We start from the raw sequence: 23,522 nt of genomic DNA on the forward strand, positions 1-23,522 counted from the left end.
AGCTCTACATGGCTATGGTGTTCTGAAGCCTCAGACCTCTTTAGTGTGCCTGAGCATCTGTACGTTTCCTGAGTACTGTACAAGGCCATGGGCATATGGGAGAATGTCTTATGTCTGTAGCCTCATGTATTCTCTATGAGCTTATTAAATAAACAAAGAGCCCCTTCCCCATAGTCTTAGAAGGTGATAGATTGCAACTTTGAGTGGAGTCTCTTCTCCCTTTCCTTGGAGGTAACAGACATAAGCAATATTTGTGTGCATGGGTCCCAGACATCACCTGAAGATGTTAAGTGCAGATAGCATGAATTCCTGCCTGCCCAAAAGGGTGCACTGCTTCTTTCCAGAAAACCAGAAGGACTTGTGGTCCCACAAGCTTCATGTTCAGAGAGATGTCAAGGTTGTTTTGCGCTGTTGTTTTGATATGACTTTTCAGTGGGAATCAAAATACATTTTAGTGCTGGGAGTAGCACCCTCTATTACTTCTTCCTGAAGCTCATAGTTACACTATGAAACTCTGTCTCACAGGTGGCAGTGATGGCTTTAAAAGAGGATTAGACAAATCCATGGAGGAGAGGGCTATCAATGGCTACTAGCCATGAGGACTATGCTCTGCCTAGTTGGAGGAAGTCATGCTTCCAAATAGCAGTTGCTGGAGGAGGAGAGTGCTGCTCTGCTGCAGAAAGGGAGAGAGCTGTTGTGCTTGGGTCCTGCTTGTGGATTTCCCACAGACATCTGGTTGGCCACTGTAAGAACAGAATGCTGGACTTACCCCAGCACAAATTATGTAAGCCACTCTCCACATCACAGTTGCATAATGTAGCTGGTGAAATGGTGCAGAGTTTTTCTTAGACTTGGGTGAAAACTCCCCAAACTCCAGTCAAGCCATACTTATGTGAGATGTACATCATTGTGGGCAAACTTAAAGTGTGGGGTTAATCTACTGCAGCTTTCCCTGGTGTCCTCCAGCTGTTATTGAACTACAACTCCCATAAATCTGGCCCACTGGCCATGTTGGCTGGAGCTAATGGGATTTGGAGTCCAGCAGTTGAGAGGGTACCAGGTGGGTGAAGGCTTCTTTACTGCATTGGGTGACTGCTGTCTTCAGATTCTGACTTCATCATTTATATATAGGCAAGGAGCAAACTTCTAAATCCTTGAACTATTTTGCTCTGAAGCAGCCTTGGGTGCTATTTTCTTAACAGATGTCAATAGTCCTACTTGTAGATTTGTGATAATGATACTGATAAAGCTGCGGCTTACTCATCTGCATACCAAACACTCCAGGGCTTTAAAAGTCTGCTCCTCTATCATATAATTGCATACCACTGAGGTCCTGCCTATTTTCTTTTGAGTCCAAATTCCTACTGACAATAAACTCCTAGTGTACTTCCCCTGCCTCACGCTTTGGCCATAGTGAAGTTGGACACACATTCTGACTGCAGGGGAACTCGGTATTTTTAAGAACCCATTAACACTTTGTGCATCTTACAAGGTTAGAATACATGCTGATCTTCAGCACATCCCTGCACAAAGTGCCTGTTTGGTGGGGACAGCTCGTCTCAGTCTACTTGGTGCCCACTGAACCTTGTAAATTGGTGGGCTGGACGTGCTCTCCAATCATTCAAAGTCCATGCAATTTCTGAGACTTCTTTGTGTGGCAGCTTTCCCATATTCTAATATCCACATGGTTGAAAGCAAAACCATATGGATATTGTAAGAATAAATCTGTGAGTAAACCTGCCACACAGCTGTGCTATGTAAGTCAAGGCAACTTCTGAAGAGAGGAACAGCAGTTGTGTGGAGAAGCTGCTGGAACTAATCTGGGTTAATTTAAAGGAATTGTCAGATAAAATTCACCCCAGAGTTTCAGGCTGTTATAAGTCTCTGCTAATCTTTCTTCTTGTGCTTTCTTTCTTGGTCTGATTTTTGGCTATATAAAAGTACTTAGATCACAAACCTAAGGGCTTTCTCATGGAGGACAAATTCTACTGAAACTAGTGAGTCCTTCTAGGACATGTAAGTAAAAATGATCAGGGTGGGAATGCAAACATACCTACATTCCATGAGTATCAGTGGAATGTAAGTACTTGTGTGTGCAGTGAATTTTCCCTAGTGCCAGAGTACAGGGTCCATTTGTACACACTACTTCTGTTGCTGTACTTCTATATGATGCTAGCATTTCCCCTTTGTGTTGCTACATATATGGAAGCCCTACTTGGACTCATGGGGCAATTTCACTGATTTGTAGCATGCATGCTATGAACTGGAGTTCTTAAGTATATTCAGAATTGCTTCACCCAATAACATCAGATTTTCAAACAGATTATTTTAAGAGCTATATGAAATGGTGGCTTTTGTTATGTGGTGGTGTTGTCTTTAGGCATGGCAGTGCCAAGCTAACTTTGTCATTGCTTTAAGATCTGTACCTTCCTCGCAACCATTGGCCTTTACTTTGTCCCCTGAGTCGTCATCATCACCTTCTTCTTCTTTAGTGATCACTCATAGCTGAGTAAGATTGTCTTCCATGAACATGGTCTTAACAGTGAGTCTATAAGTGACTGTGGAAGCCAATTCTGGATCTAGACGTCCTTCCACAGTGGGGACATAGGTTTCTGGGTGGGAGTTGATTGTGATGAGGGTTTGCCAATCATGCCTTCCTCTTAACACATTTCTCCCTTTCATCCTGAATTCGAGCATCTTCAAAGTCCATGACACCTTTGGTAAAGGCTGTTCTCCAATTGGAGCACTCGCAGGCCAGTGTTTCCCAGTTGTCAATGTTTATACTACATGTTTTTAGATTTGCCTTGAGAGAGTCTTTAAACCTCTTTTGTTGACCACCAGCATTACGCTTTCCATTTTTAGGTTCAGAATAGAGTAGTTTCTTTGGCAGGTGATAATCAGGCATCCGAACAACATGACCAGTCCAACAAAGTTGACGTTGAGTAATCATTGCTTTGACACTGGTGATCTTTGCTTCTTCCAATACACTGGCATTAGTTTGCCTGTCTTCTCAAGTGATGTGTATTGTTTTTCGGAGACACTGTTGATGGAATCTTTTGAGGAGTTGGAGATGGCGCTGATAAGTGTAAACGTAAGAGTAGCATCCTGTCAACCAAGGCTTGAACTAAATGCTTAAAGATCATGGACATAAAAAATAAACAAATCCCCAGTGCCAGAAATATCATCATTAGTGTGTAAGTTCTGACATCCTTGGTGGGCCATTGAGATTAAAGCACCTGTTTATAAACTCTCATTGGACTGGAGTTAGTCCAACAAAACAGTTTGGTCAAAGAAATAAATTTGTGTTTTTTATGCCACGTGGAGCCTTCACTCTTCAAATAGGACCTCACCAGGCCAATTTCAGTTGTGCAAACAGAATGATGTGGCAGCAGTTATTAACTAGCTATTGTCTTTATCTGGATTTACTAACTTGAGCTCACTGGAGCAGACAATAGAATAGTTGCTTGAATCGGGAGCTTCCCTGTGCAGTCCTCTGCAGGTCTGCTCAGAAGTCCTAGAAAATTCAACTTCCAGGCCAACATTTATAGGATTGCAGTCTCGGTTGTGCTTATACAGGGCCAGAATCCACAGTAGAAATAAACATTTCTTTTCACTTTTAATTGGGTTTGGGGGGGCTGGCTCTGCCTTTTTGCATTTTTTCCTGGTGTATACATTAGGTGACCCCGTGTATTTTTGAAACAGCTGGTTTTGCAGAAAGTTTGTTTACTCCAGTGCTTTTGAATATATAATTGTGGTAGTTGTGGTTGGATGTGGCAGGGAGTGCAAGTGTTTGTTCCTTGGAGGCTTTATGCATCCCTTTTGAAGTACAAAGTACTCTGAAATGGATATGTATTTAGTGGTGGGAAATTGTAATAGCACTTTTATGGTACTCTAGAGTGTTCAAACAATGAATTATCTCAGTGTTTTTTTATTATTACTCTTTAACTTTATGCTTCATAACTAGTTTCTTGATTATAACAAATGTAAAATGAGCCCCTAATCTCACATATTTTGTCGGTAGTACAATCCTACTAACTGAATTGGCCCCATAAGGTCTTGGGACTACTTTCTGTTGGACTTCATTTGCAGGGTGGCAGCTCTATCATGAAATGTCTTCCTGGCCAAGAAGAGCAGTGGTTGTTGGTAGAAAATACTGAGTTTACCTAGCATCACTCTGTTCCAAACAGCCATTTCATCTGCTTGTATCAACCAAAGAGCCTTGTGTATGTGTGATGGCAAGTAGAATCATTCTCCCTGCCCGCACTTCTAAGGAAGATGATTATGGTTGCAATCCCACTTACCAAGGAGTAAGCCCCATGAACTCAGTGTGATGTTACCTCTGAGTAAACATGTATAAGGGTGTGTTGCCAATGCCCGCTAAATATAGGACTGGATGATGTTTAACAGAGGTGTCACCATCTGTTGAGTAATGAGATGTAATGGTGTCCTTTTTATTTAAAAGTGAACTGATTCCCCCCCTCCTGTGCATCCTACCCCCAGTTAACTTTGGTCCAGTGCCATATCTAATGTAAGCAGTGCCTATAATTCCATCATTAATTTATCCTTCTGAGTTAATGATTCCCAGCTGGCAAGCATATATTGCCTTAATTAAATCAAGCACCTTTTTGCATTTCCTAAGAGGGCAAAGCTGGACTCTTTTTTCCCAGAGAGGGTGAGAGCACCTTGCTAAAAACGGAACATATTTTTATTTTATTTTTACGTATTTATGAACACTTTAATAAAAATATGTAAGTTTTAATGAAAATATAAGAATAAAATTAACAAAAAGTATCCATAAAAACATCAAGAATAGAGATGCTCTTTTGACTCGACTAATCTCTGATATAACACTTAAGTGATACAGCTCAGACTGCCCCAGGAAGCTTCTCCACCTGTAACTCCTGTTATGTAATGGCTGTCATGTCATAGCCAATGCAACCCTATCTATGTGCACACAGTTGTCTCCAGTAAAGATTCAAAGCAGTGTACAGTGGTACCTCGGGTTACATATGCTTCAGGTTACAGACTCTGCTAACCCAGAAATAGTACCTTGGGTTAAAAACTTTGCTTCAGGATGAGAACAGAAATTGTGCGGCGGTGGTGCAGTGGCAGCGGCAGCAGCAGGAGGCCCCATTAGCTAAAATGGTGCTTCAGGTTAAGAACAGTTTCAGGTTAAGAACGGCCCTCCGGAACGAATTAAGTATGTAACGAGAGGTACCACTGTACAGTATTGCTAATTTCCCAGATTATTGCTTTCAGTGAATATGTGTACAGTGGTGCCTCGCAACACGAAAAGAATCCGTTTCGCGAGTCTCTTCGTCTTGAGGTTTTTTCGTCTTGCGAAGCAACCCTATTAGCGGATTAGCGCTATTAGCGGCTTAGCGGCTTAGAAAAAGGGGGGGGGGAGCGAAAAAAATCGCAAGACTCGCAAGACATTTTCGTCTTGCGAAGCAAGCCCATAGAGAAATTCGTCTTGCGAAGCGCCTCGAAAAACGGAAAACCCTTTCGTCTAGCAGGTTTTTCGTCTTGCGAGGCATTCGTCTTGTGGGGCACCACTGTATAAGATATGCATATGTGTGCACAGACCTACTAGCATATCCGTTAACAATTTTCCAATTGTCTGCTGCCATTCACCCTAAAGGATCCCAAAGCTATTTACAAGACACATGTGCATGCAGAAGCATTTAGATTAATACACACAAAAAAGGTTCGGCTTTGGGATTGGTTATGAAAAGCATGTTATTTCATGCAGTTGTACCCCTTCTATGTACGTTCTTGCCCAGGAAATACAATGTGGAAAACAAACAAACCCCTTACTCAACCATAACTTAATTGGGAGGTCCTCTTTGACACAAGCATAGGAGGCCTAACATCTGGCTCTTTGAGATTGTTCTATGTCAAGCAACTGGAAATCTGAAAACTGACACTGGAAAAGAGGGAGTTTATGTGCAGCATTTTCTCCTGATGATAAAAATATGCTGCTGTCTTTTCCAGCCCCGAAGTGGTTACTTTTGTGTGTGTATTAATCTAAATGCTTCTGCATGCACATGTGTCTTGTAAATAGCTTTGGGATCCTTTAGGGTGAATGGCACAGACAATTGGAAAATGTTTACTGATTCTGGAGTGGGATTCCAAATAATTAGATTGAAATCTCTCTTCCTTTTGCTTTCTGGAGACTGTTAAAAGCGAGCCTTTGTCCTGAAGTAGAATTTATTGCAAAGGAAGGGATGACAGATGCCTTGAGAAGGGAGAGGAAATTGCAAGAATGAACTCTGAGCTTTTTATTTTTTCAGCTCATGTATTCACAGTAAAACTATTTTCTCTGTAGTTGACTATCTCTTTCTCAGATGAAGTTACTGAGCAAGGATGAATTAAAGGGGATGAAGTGCTACATTATCAGACTGCAATCATTTTAAGACCAGCTGAACCACAAGGGTGATTTGTAAAGTTAGGGGATGCAGTGGCAAGTTGTCATGTAGAGTAGGTTGTATTTTGAAGAACATGAAATATCATCCAAACACAACTTGCCTGACTCTTATTTTCTTGTTCTTATCTGGAATTTGAAGAAATGGAAACTTAAAAGACAAATGGGAACTCCCTAAGACCAAGTTCTTTAAAGAGTGCACTCTGAATCAAGCATAGACATTGCTTTGCTGCTTAAATTCTTCCAGACTAAATAGGGAGTTATCGCAAATTAAACTTGCAAATACATCAATTTTCAAAAAGCACTCGGTCAGCCTTTTCTGAAACTTTATGTAAGTGGTTTGCTATAGAGGGATGAACTCATATGGATTCATTGGAGCTTCTGATTAAGCGCTAAAACTTCAACTGTGTGGCAAGATAAAATTGCAGTGTGCCTTGTACAACACCATTCATTGTTTAATAACTGCTGTATGTGAGAACTTAAGATTGGACTTCCTTTAATCTTGTAAATTATTATGTATGGCAATAATGTATTATCTTTATTAAGAGTGGCATCTTGTTGTAAACATATGTGCTCTGTATGGGAAATCAGCATTCCTTTAAATTTTGATGTTGATGTATATTCGCAATGTACTGTTCCATTTTACTTTTTATTAGTAAGAGATGTACTTTTTTGTTCTGTTTTCTTTTTTTCCCTTTTCCTTTTCCTAAGTTTTCTTTGTGTGTATGTTGATTTTTAAACCAATAAAGATTGAAATTTTTTTTTTTTATGTTGTTAACTAAAAATCTTGCTTTAATAGGCATTGATTGCTAGGAGGAACTTGTTTTAATGTGCATTGGTGGCGGGGGGCTGCTGGAAATGTAACACCTGCTTAGGGTTGAAGTTAAAGAGAAGCAATTTGGTAGTTGGAATATAGCCGTTGAAAGTGACAGAAGCCTGAATTTTGTATCTGACGATTTGCGAAAGGAACAGGGTGGGAGGCTGTAAATACATGAAGGTTGGTTTCAGAGAACAGATACTTATTTGAAACATTTACAGCGTGCCTGCCTGCTTTCCCACACTCACTTTGTATATTTTAAAACAATGTAGATGAAAACAAAAGTAGATGAACAGAAAAATGCTCCTACAAAAAACAAAATCTTTAAAAGATGGCTTCTGTAACTTCCTTCCACACTGGGAGGTACGAAACACTATAGTAGTTTCTTTTCAACCTTCTTACATAGTTGTGATTCGTATTTATTACTATTATTATTATTTCTTAAATTTCTAGACCACCCTTCACCTGAGGATCACAGGGTGGTTTGCAATATAAAAACACAAAAATATACAACACAGTAAGAAACAAAAGCAATACCTCCCACTGTTTAAAAGGCCATATATTGTTTAACCAGCCAAAGGCCTGGAAGAAGAGGAATGGTTTTGCTTGGTGCCTAAAGATGTGCAACAAAGGTACCATGTGAGCCTCCCTAGGGAGAGCATTCCCCAAGCAGGGAGCCACTGCAGAAAAGGCCTGTTCTTGTTTTGCCACACTCCAGATGTCTCGTCCGGTTAGGTTCATGTTTAACTGATAGGGTATTATGGTATAAGCTGTCCTGAAGATTGCTGCCTGATTTCTCCCCCATTTTGCTGGCACCTCTGTTTGAGAACCCATTAGGTTGTATCCAGTGGTAGACAGACTCAGAGTAAACACATTGAAATTGATGGACGTGACTTGCTTAGGTACATTAATTTCAATGAATCTACTATGAGTAGAATTTATTTGGCTACAACCCATTGTCGTGGTCCAGCTGCAGATATGATAAAGTACTAATGCAGAGTTGTTACTGGTAGCCTGGGTGTGGAATGAGTACACATTTTTGTTTCCAGGTGAGAGCCTTGATTTACTGTTTCTACATTTTACATTTGTACAGTAGGTTTGCAGACACAAAGGTAACAGCTGGGAGACAAACATAACTTGGGCTGGATTGGATGATACAGACCGATCACTCTCCTATGTGTAATGGCAGGGGGTGAGAGAGCACCTTATCTCGCTGCTCATGCATATACCTCAGATATCATTGTTTATCCACGTTTTAATAAAATAATCACTTATGGTCTACATGTGCAAAATTCAAAGCATACAGATTCACTTTACACAGTTGATTTCTCATATAAAATTGTGTAGTGTCTTCTGAGCTTACACTCACTGGATTTTCTGCATGCAGGCCCCATTGAAACATTTTTCCGTTGCTTGGATAGCCAATGGTGTTGGAGGCAAGATAGGAACGCTCCTGCTTTCCACCAGGTGTAGGGGAAAGATCTGGCTCTGTAATATCCAATCCAGCCCATAGTGGTTAAGAGACCCAGGAAGCCCTCGATTCAAATCTTCTCAACCGTGAACACACTAAGGTGGCTTTAGGCAGGCTGTTATCTGTCCGTTTCAATCTCTTCCATCTGTAATATCCTGAGGTAATTTAAGTGAAGTACTATGACCACATGAAAACGAACTATAGAAATAAATTGTTACTGTTTTGCAGATACTTTAATGTGTATTGGCCCTAAGAAATGTAGCCTGTCTCCTCTTCACCCCCTCCTTTACTCCCAAATTTTAGGGTGCTTGGCATCTGAACAAAATAAACTAGGCAATAAAACTGAGGCACTACACTAATGATGTTACGAAGCAGGATACTAAAAATTGCTATCTCTTAGATACTCTGCTGTTAACTCTGGGAAAGTTAATTACAATTTAGTAAATAAGTTGTTCTTGAAACTGCAAAATATCCAACTTGAGCTGACCATGGAAGTTGTTAAAACAGATTCAAAATGTGACAGGTGGAGCTAGACTAATCTCAACAGTGCTAGCAGTTTATTGTCCTGACAATTGGGTGAATACTTTCATTTTGTTTCCTGCATATCTAGATTTTCAAGGCAATGGATATCTGAAGATCGCAAATCATGCAGCTGCTAAACTCTTTTGCCCTTAATTCTTATAGGTATCTTATATCGGTCAAGATTGCAAAGAAATCCCAGCATTCCTAGGAAGAAACTATGGACGCATTGCAAAAAGACTGGATCTTAGCTTCAACTTGTTAAGGTAGGTCATGCTTTGGGTTTGACCATGGAGCAACACAAATGAAACCTTTCACATTTTTAAAAGAAAGTATTAGTTTTACTACATGTCATCAATTTCTGTACTGATGTATTGTTTACCCAATTATACGAATAGTGCATTAATATAGAGCTAGTCTGTATGCAGAAAAGAGTTTATGGTTAACACTTTCTTTGGATATTTCTTTGGAAGAAGAATGAAGAGGAGATTATCAGTTGCAAGTATCATTTTGCAATGTAATGGATGCAGCTTACATTGTACAAAAAATTTGCACTATATTTCATCTGCTTCTGCTGAAAGAAGAGATGAATGAAAATGTGTTCTCAGAACAGATCAGGAATTGCTAAGTTCTCTGAACTGTCTGAGACTTTGTTGAGTCTCTTCCAGGGTGGGATTGCTTTAGAATAATTTTTAAATTCAAGTTTCCTATTTTCAGATATGAAATGTATTTATTGAACAAGCGTGCCAATTTACCTATCTAATTGGTTGCTGTAGCAATAGGAATGTATTGGATTACAACCAAATATAGCCTTTTAACAACAGGAGCTTAAGGTAAAAGCCATATATTCCATATGCCTTTTGCACGGCAGAATTATGTTTGCTAAGAGATACATTTTCATATGCCTTTCTCTGTACATATGCCAGGATACAAAGTGCTATCTCTTACTTGAAGGCTAGGGCTACAATCCAAAGCACAAATACTTGGACATAAAAACAGTTATTTACTTCTGAGTAAAATGTGTGTTTAGGAGCAAGATAATGGTGCAATCAGTGTGTCCCCCCCCCATGGAATGGATATTAAATGAGTGGTCATCAGAAATAGTCATAATTTAAGACAGCATTGTAGGGCTAAAGTTGGAGAGCGTACATTACTATGCTGTCCACCTGAATGGGCTCAGTGGATTATTTTGGTGACCTACAGAATGATATCTCCTGGATCCTAGTGTTTGCGATGAATTCCTAGTCCCTGGTTCTAGTAGAAAACCCACACTAATCAATGCTATATGTAACTTACTGGCTGCACTTGCATGTCACAATCTTAATTCTACAAACTGTGGCTTGAACTCTACTTGCAATCCTTGTTTGGAGCTCTTGCTCAAACATCTCTTGCTGATGTGTAACAGCAAACTGGTTTAATAAAACCAGAAAATGTTCAGTTAAACTGAGCACACACAGGGAGGAAGGAACGCATGAATATGGTGTTAGTTCCTGATCCTGGCAGTACTTAACCACAAATATATTTCCCCACTCCATGTTATCCCCCCCTCCTTGGATAGGAAAGCCTTTTACTTAATGTATATATTGGTCACAATTCAAAGCTGCTAAGTAAAGCCTTCAACTTGTTTCTATGTATTTCATGTTTCCTTTTAAAGAAGGCTATTTTAAGAGAATCTGGGCTGGTTTGGATGTAACATCCCCGACTTGCTTAACCGTGGTTTGGGATCATGCCTTCTCATCGTGCATCTGCTTCAGCACTGTAATCCTGATTCCTTCTTTGAATAGATTTCTGTTATATCCAAAATGTGGGTTTGGTTGCAGCCTGCCCTTTCTCCCCTTCTTGGAGCTGCAGGGTTGATTGTTGGGGTTATCAATTAGTCTGCACAGTGCCCTCTGGCACATGTAGATTTTAGGTTTACTATAAATTCTATGCTTGTTTATCACCCATACTGAATAATTTACCTTTATGTTGCATTACCAACTTGAGGGGGAACCTGCAGCAGTAGGGAATTCCCTCCTCTTTCAGGGCTGTTATAAATGGTCAAAATGATCTGGGTCGTGTTGCTTCTTTGACCCAATGGTGTTCAAATTGCACTGCTATGTCCCTTGGTGTGTCAGATGAGTGAGAGTTGGTGCCAGATACTCTATGCACACATTCTGTGCATGTCAGAAAGAGGAGTAAACTCAGATCCATGCTATTCCACAAGAAACTGGGGTACATCCACCCCTTACAAGATGTGTGTCTAAATCCACATACATGTCTAGCACTCATACAAACTCCCAAGAGGTTTAGGATTTTTATTATACATGTGACTGTTATGGTTATGTGTTCCTACAACTGACCTTATGCTCACAAGAAGTTCATGCACCAGATAAATAAATAAATATATATTAGTTTATTACTTGAAATGAAAATGACAGAGTAAATGGATGCTGCTTTCAGACAGCAATGTTGCAATATAAGCGGGCAGCAAATCATATAGCACACACACCTTGATTCTGAGAGTAAAAAGTATTCCTAACCATTACCAAAAGCCTAAAGAGTGGGTGTTACAATTTGCCACAGTACCCACACTAAAAGTAAAGTGAGAATGGGAGGGGGGTGTTTTTCTGTTCTGAGGTAAACAGTCTGTTCTAAGTCAGGGATCTACCATTAAAATCCTATATTAGCCAGGCAACAGAAATGTCTTAGCCACTCATCTGTTCCATGTCCAGCAAGAGTGAAAAGGAAGGTCCTGTTGGAGTTTGAGCTAATCTGGGGTTTAATTATTTTGGATCTGTGTTACCTTGTGGAGAAGAGAGAGAGGTCTTTGGGATGAGTAAGTGTCAACACCTTTATTCCTTTGTATTATTATTTCCTACAAATTGGTATCTGTTTACTATTCTGTTTACCCTGTTAAATTTGAAGGTGAAAGGACATGGCTCTAGTGAGAAATGACACCCAGTTTATATATTTCTTGAATCATGAATTCACCTTTGGAAGAAGATTATTTTGTCTATGTGGAACCCTAATCTTTCTTACAGGAGGTGAAAATTAACATTTCCTGGTAACCACATCAGACCCTGTCTAGTTTTTGCAAATGTGCTAGCAGTTTTATTGCTGTACAAAAGTTTAGTGTGCTGATGCTGTACATTAACTACTGAGAGGTCAGCGTATTTACTCATACCTTCCTGGAAATGTTTAAGACAAGGACTGGTACCAAGGTCAAAACAGTTCATAATGAGAGTCTTTTTTATATCAAGTTATACCAACTTCATGGATACCATGATTTGCTTGAATGAACCATAGAAAAAGTTTGTATTGGCAAACACCATTACACTCCATCTCATCTTTCTCTGGAATCCCCTGCAGGCCAAATCTCCCTCCCCCCATTTTTTGTCCTTCAGTTTCAATTCCAAGTCCTCAGACACCATTTTTCAGCTGCTGTATTTGATTGGTTTTCAAGGCATAAGAACAGCCCTCCCAGTCTACCAATAGGGCTTTACAGATTTTAACTCCTTTATCCCTTTGTCACACTGTTTGTCGGTTTTGTGCCTTAGAGCCACCCCATATCTTATTGTCCTTGTCCATTTCATCTGGCAGCTCTGCAGGTTCAAGAGAAACAAGTAAAGAGATATAACTTATTCATTTCCACAACCAACTAGAATTATTTATTTTGTTCATAACTGGCTTCCAGTTTCTTGGCAAACTGTACTTTGACATTCTATATGAATCTGGCACACAATGGTTTCCTCACACTACAGGTTGCCTTCAAACTAGGATCAAGCAGAAGGTTTTTATTGTGGTTCACCACTTATGATAAATTGCTGTACATGAAGAGAGGATGTTAGCCCAAGGTTCACTGATTTCCATTCAACTACACATGCCGTCATGAGCCTTGTGAAATTGCTTTGGTGGGATTGGTCAGAGGGGGATGACAAATAGGGAGAAAATGGGGAACTAGAGGAACAGGATCTTGGGAAGGGCCCAGTATGCTACGAGATCTTAGTTTGAATCCAAGGGAGGGGCCAAGCAGATTGTCAGAGGAGAGGTCTGCCCCAGTGTCACCGAACACACCAAGTATAAATACAGCTGGCTTGTGTAACCCCTGTTCTGCCTCTCACCAGTGAAGAGCCTCCCATCTTTGTCAAAGTACTTGTAGAAAAATCAGTGAACCAAGCCTGTTGCCTCCTTCCCTGTCAAAAAGGGTGAGAAGATGACTGTGCCAGTATAAACAAACTCTGCAAATACAGCCTACTTGGAGGAGTGCCTGTCTGCTTGCCCCGTCCTGTGGCTTGGGACGCCAACTGCACAAATGACTGTGTCTGCCCCACTTTTCCAAAGGAAAGTTTTGGGGGGGCATATCAAATGTTGGGACAATGTCTTAGCTTTTGCCTAGCCATGGACTTAAGAGAGCTGTGACAGCTGTTAACCTGAATGCTTTTTACGCTGGCTTGTGTATCGAACTGACCTATACATTAAAGCCTTTGCCAAAAATGAAATTGGTAAGCTGAGTACTGCATCTGCTAGGATGGGCCAGGACAAATGCAGTCATTGTTGCCTGTACTTATTGTTTCTTGTGGATTTCTTGAGATAGGCTTGTGCAGCTTCTGTTGACCAAGTGGCTTCACGGTCCTTCCTAATCCTACCCACTCTTCTTTCCATCTGCCTGACTGCTGATGGAAATTAAAATAGCTTTCATTTCCCATTGTTCCAATTTGGGTTCTTTTCTGAGTAGCAATGATTGTATTAATTAAGGACTTTTTGTCATCTCTCTCTCTCTCCTTTTTATGGTAATTCCTATGTGAATATAAATCTTTAAATGTAATTTTTAAAATAGCATGAAATATTATGAGAATCTGGTTTTAATGAGAGATTTCTCATGGTTCCTGGAAAATTTTAAGTAGAAAAATGTAAGGTAAAATTACTGACAGCAGCTATGCAGATTCCTCCGTCTAATTATTCTAGGGGAAGTAAACAGACCTTGCTTTCAATGGAGTAGCTGAAATGAATTAGGTTGACAATCTTCTGACACATTTGCCTACTTAAAAAATTAGGAGGGGAGAAGGCAGCTGAATACGTTGAATGTTTTGATGAGCATAACAAGAAAAAAACCCTAAAATTCATTTGTATCTTGCACTAGCTATATGGGACATATGAACTGAGCTGATAAAGGCATGAAATTCTCTGCTTTGCTTAAAATATATATATTTGAGAGACAAGGGGTGCAACCCAGAGAAGGTTGGGGACACTAAGTGGTCATGAGAACAGAGGCCAAGGATCCAAAAAAATATGCTGTTAGCTCTATGTGCCCATATTAGCTTTTGTCTTGTGTTCAGGAAATATATTGGATTCAAAGGAAATTTTGGATGTGTCCTTAGAGCAGCTGCTGTTTCAAGAGCAAACAATTTTTGAAGTGGCAAACAATTTTTGAAGTGGGAGGCCTTTACAAAAATGTCTTGTGATGTGACTCGGTGAGTTTGCACTTCAAAGACTCAAATAGTGAAAATCTGAGACTGTTTAAGGTAGATCTTTAGGTTCTACCCATAGTTTAAGTCTCATAGATCTTGGTAAATGAGACCTGATTGCTGACTGAGAGACAGAAGTATTGCTTGAACAGAAAGGAAAATTGGAAACTAAAACATACAGCTTCAAGAGGCAGCTGTGAAACTATGACGCTATGAGGTTGCCAGACCTCTTTTAAGCTGCCAAAGAGTGAACAGTCATGCAGTTGGTAGGGTGCAATGCTATGGCCAATCTTCAAATGAAATATTCGAGTGTTTGGCACAATATCACTTAGTTGCCTTGAGATTCTCTAGAGAGAATCCCTGATCTATTTGTCAGCTGCCAATTCCAGTAGAATTTAGGGTTGATTCCCACATGCTTTTTGGATGCCTTCATCTGCCCACCTGCAGTAAAACATGTATGTCCCATATTGGTCTCTACAGCCATAGCAGGTGCTGTAACTCTCCAATGGTTTGACCAAAAGGTGCATTCTTCCATTGTCTCCCGAGACAGATGGATGCCAACAGAACAATTGGTGACTTTCAGGTGAATGTGTGAACAGCGTGCTTTGGAAAATACTGAGTTTAAATAAACAATAGGGTGATGGGAAACTTCTGTCTGAGGTGGCTTATCTCTGCTGCTGGTTAATCTTTTACAGCTCATTCATGTATGCAAGTCTGTCAGTGGTGGATCTGCATATCTGAACAGTTCAGAGAGTCTCCTAATTTTCTCTAGGGTGTGCTCAATAATTTTAGAAGACAGCTGGAAGAAGGGTTGATGATTTTCCAAGGGTGATGTCAGTCAATCCATTGTTGAGGTCAGAAGAACTCAAAACTCTCTTCACAAGGATGCACTTGTGAATGCTACTTCTGCTGAAGTGTCAGACAGCATTTGGATTCCATTTTGCAGGTACCTTCAAGCTTTTAAGATTTGCCTGGGACACCACTTACTCCATCCCTCTTACATCTCTTTGCGTGGCTTATTATTGTAGCTACAAAAGAAAGATTTAAGATAAAGCACGACATTCTCATTATAGTCCTTAAGACGAATCTTCATTCACTTTAATATGTGAGAAAAATGCACTATTGTTAAAACTTTTCTTTATGGGTACATTTATTAGGTACTGGGAATATTTTCACTGTAATTGGGTAAATCTTAATAGTAGCAATTGCATATTTATCAGTGTGAGAGGCTGTTATTAATGTAGCTGTCATGCACAAACACATTTCTGCATGAAATCCATTTAGTATGTGCATTATTCGGTCTGGAATGTCACCGGGACATCAAAGCCCCCCTTAGGCATAAGAGCCCAGTGCCCTGCTGCGGCTGCAGAAGGGGCTTGATCAATAAACGTAACATGTTAATGCGGAGCAAATAGAATAAAAGATTTTCTTTGACAAGACATGAAAAATCACCTTGTGTCAGCTGGCATGGCGATGCCATTTCAGCAGAGACATTTGCAAACTTGATCTGACAAGTAAAGAGGAGAGATGATGGTTATAAGGTGCTTTTGTTTCAAACTTCTTTTTTGACCTGTCAGGCTTTGAAGGAGCCTGAATGGCCCTTTTTTGTCATGTGAAAATTGTAGTCTTAGGCAGTTATGAAGCAGTTATCTCTTCTCAAATTGTGAATGCTGCTGTTTAATTGATTCACTTAGCATTTGAAACTGTCACGCATTAATAATTGCTAAATCCTGTAGGTACTCTCTGATGTGTCATGCTTAAATGTGTAGTTATCAGAAAATTAATATCCTTAATGAACCAGCGCTTTAGACTAGCATTGCATGAAATTCTCCTTTGCCCTTTCATTTGCTGAATGTATACCAGCCAGTTTTCAGAGTGAACCCCTCCTGGAGGATGGTGCATTCTTTTTGATGCCCGACAATTGCCAGATTTGCTTTGGGTACACAGTGTGCTAAATGACAAATACAGTAATTATACTGGAGTTAGTAATTAACATAATTATAGTCAATTATGACAAATACAGTGCAGAGCTAAATAAATGAGAGGGGGGAGAAATTAGCAAGCTAATTGATTTATCTTGTTCGGTGTTTGCAACTGGCAGTTGTAGCCTTTTTCCCCCCTCCTTGGGAAATAAAGTGATGTTTACACATACTGGATCTTGTTGCGAAGCCGTTCCATCTTGCAACTCTTCTGCACACTTTTCTAGATTTTTTTTTTAAGACTGAAACTTGGGAGGGGGAATTTCCTCCACCTTACTTAATACTGAGGTGTTTTTTTATTGCCTAAAACTAACCCGTTGAATTTGGTGCATGTAATTTTATTTTTTTTAAAACAGATTTGCCTTTGCTTATCCACCCATATAGATTTTGTTTCTGCCATAAAGTATTTGAAGCTTATTGTAATTCTCTTCCCTGTGGCTTGTTTGCACAGATTGCGTCAAGTAACTAACGAACTTGTACAATTTAGTTTGTTGTTCTAAAACCATCCAATATGAGATGCTTGCCTGTATTTCTCACTTGAATCAAAAGCTGTTCTGATTGAAAACTCTGATAGAAATTGCAGAGGGTGCTAACGCTTTCTTGTGTTTAAGTATGGATTTATTTCAAACAGTTTAGAAAAATAGGGTCTGGAATGAAAAAATGCTACGCATGATTTTCAGCATGTTGATAGGAGCTTTCCAGCTCTCTCTTCCTGGTGGCATCTTATAACTCCCCTGTCCCTGAAAATAATGGGCCTTTTGTATCAGCACTCCTTAAAGTGTGAAAGGCTACTGTCAGTAGTATAAACGAGTAATCGAAGTGCTGCCTGGAAGTAACCTGTATAGGCAGGTCCCTCTAGAATTAAACCAGGAGCTATATTACACACACACACACACAGAGAGAGAAGAGCCAGTGTGGTGTAGTGGTTAGGGGGTCAGACAAAGAGCTGGGAGACCAGGGCTGCATCTAGACACATCAAAGAAGTGTTTCAGTTAAACGTGTTTTAAACTTTGAGAAATTGCATTGGCAAAAATGGAACTCCACATCGCCATCTGGTGTTACAGTGTTATAATGCATATACAACATGTATAAAACACTTTTTCTTTACCAATCTAGCTGAGTCCCAGGCCATGAAGATTGCTAGGTGACTTATGGCCAGTTTCCGCCCCTCAACCTAATGTACCTCACAACAGTGTGGGTTTTAATGGAGAGGAGGAGAAAACTATGTATGTCACTTTCAGCACCTTGGAGAAAAAGGTGGGATATAAATTCAAACAAATAAACAAACTTTTATCTTGCCCCTTTTTCTAAGGTTGCCCAGTAAAGTAGTAAAACAATAACATTAGAACCACGCTTAAAGCATTTTAAAACAATAACATCTAAAACCAGTAAATGTTTTTGGTTCTGTCAACTTCGGGTGGGAAAAAGTTTTGATTTCTCATTTTTTTTCTAGCCAAATGCTCAGTTTTTCCCATTTTTGCATCAATTTGCAAAATTTTCTTTCAAAAAATCTGCACATTTCCCCTAATCCAGGCATTTTTCTAGCATACTGTATGTGTTGGTGTGTGTATCTGCATATCTCTGTGTTTAAATATTTCAGTTGGAGAAGAGAACTGTGAGTTTCAAAGGATAAATGTTTTAGTTTGCTTATTGGTTCAGGAATTGCAGAATAGGTAGGGTTCATGTTAAAATGTGACCTGAAAAAAATTCTCTTCCATCCCTAGTATATGCAGAAGGAGGAGATTGAAAAGGCGCAGAGATTTTTCTAGAACAGCAAGGGATAACTCTGAAATCAAATGTGACAAGGGTACTGGTCCAGACACACTCAAACGCTCTCTCTAAAATCACCATTCAAGATGCTGACACAGTAAAGAATGATAAGAGGAGCAGGAAACTACTACATCATGAAAGCCTTTGTCTTTTACTCTGTACTTTGCTCCCCCTGCTTGGTGCTGAAGAAGTACCCAATGTGCTGCAAAAAGGAGGTGGCAACCTTGGTAACATTGCAGGCACAATACAATTTGGTTGCTATTTTTGTGTGTGTTAGCCATGCTAAAAAGAGCCACTCTGATGTCACTCTGTCTATTACGTGAAGTGGCGCAGACGATTGTCATAGAGCAAAATGAGGAAAACCTGATTATCATGACAGCATCAAAGACCAGTGCATTTTTTTCCAGGCTGAGGAGCCAGTGTGTCAGATTAGACATGCATATATAGTAATTATGCTGTCATCCAGGTCATAGTTAATATAGGTTTGTAATTCAAGTTAGAGTCTCTTTCAGTGAAGAGACACTGACAACCAGGGAAGGCTTGTGCTTTGAGTTTTTGTGGTTGGTTTCCATTATGTGGTCAGTTGGTGTCTGAGCAGTTATTTTTGTCTTGGTTGCTCTTATTTCAGTGTTATTTTGGCAATAGTGAGAGGACTTCTGGCCAAGATCTCAGTTTATGTTATGATGCCTTCTTGCATTTCTTCCTCTTTGCTAATTCCTTTCTCAGCTTGTGAACAAAAGACAAGAGAATTGTTAGGAAAACATGTTTAAAAAGCAGTTGATAGATTTTGTGCTATACTGAAATTTCTATGTCAATGGAAAAACTTTTAGCCTGAATTCAACCGTTCAGTTTGGATTTCTTGACTGCACTGACATGCAATTTGATTTTAAATGCTGCATTTACAGCTCTCTGGGGTTAAGCTGCTTGAGGACTGATTTGGCATGGGGAAATGGCACTGTGCCCCCTTCCCCATCTGCCACCTCTTCACTCCTGATTGCCTTCACCAGAAGAGGGTTTTCGTTATTTAAAGGGGGCCATTGAACCATCATTTAACATATTTATATGTAGTGTGCAGTTTATAATTTCTGGTAACATGCTTGTCAGATATATGTGATATTGTTGATTTTCAAACTATAAGCACTCTGCTTGTTTGAGGCTTGGTATACTGAGTGTTGTTGTTGTTGTTGTTGTTGTTATAACACTATATTACCAGTTCTTCACCTAAGGCCTCAGGGCAGGTTACAACCATTAAAACATGAGAGATCTTATATATACAGTGGTACCTTGGGTTAAGTACTTCATTCATTCCGGAGGTCCGTTCTTAACCTGAAACTGTTCTTAACCTGAAGCACCACTTTAGCTAATGGGGCCTTCTGCTGCCGCTGCGCTGCCGCTACACGAGTTCTGTTCTTATCCTGAAGCAAAGTTCTTAACCCGAGGTACTATTTCTGGGTTAGCAGAGTCTGTAACCTGAAGCGTATGTAACCCAAGGTACCACTGTGTGTGTGTGTGTGTGTGTATATATATATATATATATATAGTACCCAGGCAAAAAGGGCAGCTTCAGCACAGCTGTCAACCCAACATTGGTGTCAAAGGTAAACTAGAGGAAAGCATTATAAATGATCCAGCACAGAAGACCAAGCCTTGGTCACAGAGGATCAGTATGGTTTCTAAAAAAGGAAGTATCAGGTCACCAACTTAGAGTATTTTAAGGGTGGTATGCAAACATGTAGAGTAGCTATAAAGTCACTATGAAAGTAATTGAATGTAACACTAAGGTGATTATTCTGTCAGGACAAGCATTTCAGCTTCCCAAACAGAATGGTCCACCCTCTTCTTCTGCTGTGTGCTGTTCTGAGGTTATCCTGACCACTCCCAGCAGAACCAATTTCAGGGGGTGCACAGAGAAAGGAGAGGAAGAGTGCAGGGTTTCAGCTGACAGGATTCATTAGCTGAATTCTCCCCAAATACTTGAATTTTCAAAAAGCCTTTGACATAGTCTAGGCATAGGCAAACTCGGCCCTCCAGATGTTTTGGGACTACAACTCCCATCATCCCTGACCACTGGTCCTGTTGGCTAAGGATGATGGGAGTTGTAGTCCCAAAACATCTGGAGGGTCAAGTTTGCCTATGCCTGACATAATCAGTTGGCAAAAGTTTCAAAAAAAGTTTTTTTTCAGTAGTCATGGGATAAAATAGGACCTAACTGCTCATCAGAGAAAGGTAGTAATAAGCATTAGTTTTCACAATGTCTAGAAGCAGTTAGCGTGGTCTCTCAAATATCTTTATTTGGATGGCTTGCATTTAACATTCATAGATGGTCAGGATTGGGGGTGAGTAGGTAGACTAACTTAATCAATGACCCCCAAACTATTCAAGATGGCATCATTTCAAGCAGCCTGTGAGGAGATTCAGAATGATCTCTCCTGGATGAAAAGATATAAAAATGGCATATATATTTCAATGGAAGTTAGTGCAAAGAACAGCAAATTCCAACTTCACATTGTGCTTCAAAACAAAACTTTACTGGGAACTACCTACGTCTCTTTTCTGGCTTGCTCTACAATCTAAGAAAGAACTCTGTAATTTACTACCTCAACATTGTCAAGATAACAGATAATTGGGTTTGCATGGCAGTTGGATTACTAAGAGTTCGTCTGCTGAATCTGTTTATCAACAAGGTTGTGTAAATTTGAAGTGTAAATATGTGTGAAATTTTTATTTTTATTTTTTCATGGATTATTCACATAGTTGAAAAGTGGCATTGTATACATTTCAAAAGGGCATGATTTTCTGGTGTCCCCCCCCCCCCCCGCACCAATTGTGTGTTACTTTGGATCCTAGCATCTGTGCACATTGCACACAATTAATACAAGGGCTCTTCCTGAATGTCAAACATGCACACATATATCTCTTGTTAAAGAAAATTAAAATTGAACCCTTTCCTGAATTAGGAAGATGTGACTTATCTGTATAGGGTTCGTTTTACAAAGGCTTAGCTTACTCATGCACATCTAGTTCCTCATTCAAAGCTCTGATCAGCTTTCTACTGTGTTGGCTATTGCTCAACAAACTAAGATTAATTGTGTAACATCGTTTGCAACAAAGGCACAGCTTCTTCTTGCAAATCTGCCATAACTATTCAGAAGCCTGTTGCTGTTTTCAAGACACTTACCTGCAGCTGCAAATATATACTGCCAGCTTTACTCTTGAAAATGAAAATTGCCAATATTAGTTGTGTGTGTCCATGGTTGCAACGTGTGTGTGTGTGTGTGTGTGTGTGTGTGTGTGTGTGTGTGTAATGAGAACAGCCTGTCTAAATGAAGTTAAGCTGGAAATAGTAATTTGCTCTATAGGACACTGAGTATCATAATAAATTAAAATTTGCACACATCCCAATCTGTAGCTTAGAGCTATTCATCTCTCTTTTTATGGCTGTGTAGTTAAGAGTTCTTAAATTAAAAGTGCATTAACCTTTTTGCGTTTTTGCTAACATTTTTGACTCTGCATCAGTCTTTCTCCCTGCTGCCTTAATCAAAAGCTTGAAGTGAAACATCAGTTGCAATGGAGTGAAAAAGCAACACAAACACATTCACATAGTATTAGGAATAACTTATAACAAACAAACCAAAACACCCACATCTTCTATGGAACTCAGGATGACATACATGCACCAGTCTCCTTTTATTCTTAAATTAACCCTGTGAAAAGTTGTGTGTAATGTAATGTAAAGTTGTGTGTGTAATGTAAGCTTCATGTTTTTTCTAAGAATGCTTCCATATTGCAGCACATCAAAAATTTAGTCTAGAGTTGCCATGCTGTATTCATGAACTGTTTACAGGGCAAGCCACATGATGCCATGATCCATTAATTGTTGTCCTGTATTTTCCCTTTAGTTCTTTTTAGTTCTTTTATTTTATTTTTGACCATAGAAAGTTCATCCTTTTTTGAGAGAGACTGAAGACTAGTGTAGTTCCCACAGGTATAAATTCCTACAACATTGCTCCTTCATCTTTTAAAAAGGGTGGAGTTTTGCTATGGACAGTGACATAATCGGAGAAGTGAACCTATTGCAGCTCAGAGCACACTCAACCTATGGAGTTGGAACCAATTTACCACCTTGTTTTATTTTAAATCAGTCTTTTAGTGCTAACAGACTTTCCCAGCTATATTGTTTTTACAAGAGTGAAATAGCTATTAAAGGGTTGTAGTGCTATGACACTCTTGTTGAGGAAATAAACTTTTCAGGTCATGGCCTTTAAGCATCTTGACCAGGGAGGTTTTATCATCATTTTGAAAAGAATAGTAGTACAGTGTTAGTAAAGGTAAAGGGACCCCTGACTGTTAGGTCCAGTCGTGGACGACTCTGGGATTGCTGCGCTCATCTCGCTTTATTGGCAGAGGGAGCTGGCGTACAGCTTCCGGGTCATGTGGCCAGCATGACTAAGCCACTTCTGGCGAACCAGAGCAGCGCATGAAGAAGGATAAATGGAGCAGCACTGAAGTGGTGCCTATTTATCTACTTGCACTTTGACGTGCTTTTGAACTGCTAGGTTGGCAGGAGCAGGGACCGAGCAATGGGAGCTCACCCCATCGTGGGGATTCGAACTGCCGACCTTCCAATTGGCAAGCCCTAGGCTCTGTGGTTTAGTGTTACAACACTGTAAAACTCATTAAAGTGGCGTTTTTTCTAATATTTCAATATTTTAAAACTATATAACTGGAAGAGGGTTTTAGTGCTAATTAAAGCACGAAGAAGTGAATCAGGTGATAAACTGGTAGCATAGTGAATGTGTGCTGAGCTTAAAATGGCTGCTTATTTGAGTTGGACCTTCACCACTCACAGCAGCTACAGCATTGGCTGAACATAACAGAGTGAAGATACGTATACAAAAAGTGCAGAATGCCCAGTGGTTTGGAAAGTTGATCACTTGTTACCTACAGTGGAAATGCAGTGATTAGTGAAAGGAACCACCTACTTGAAAGCTGCTGAAATCTGACATTCTATCCGCTGACTGAGCCATGCTAACTGCAGTGGGATTTGAACACCTGCTCCTGAAGAGGCGCTGTTGCAAGTAGGGTGGGGTGGGGA

General features: G+C 39.9%; 1 protein-coding gene across 1 annotated transcript in view; it reads left to right on the top strand.

Annotated features, from left to right (window-relative positions):
- The window catches only part of LRMDA (leucine rich melanocyte differentiation associated), a 734,468-nt gene that overhangs the window by 5,623 nt on the left and 705,323 nt on the right, over positions 1 to 23,522 (top strand). The window contains 1 exon segment of the mRNA XM_081864461.1: positions 9,397 to 9,497. Coding sequence (XP_081720587.1) covers positions 9,397 to 9,497 — 101 coding nt within the window.

The sequence above is a fragment of the Podarcis erhardii genome, assembly GCF_964252035.2.
Source record: "Podarcis erhardii genome assembly, chromosome: 5".
Lineage (NCBI taxonomy): Eukaryota > Metazoa > Chordata > Lepidosauria > Squamata > Lacertidae > Podarcis > Podarcis erhardii.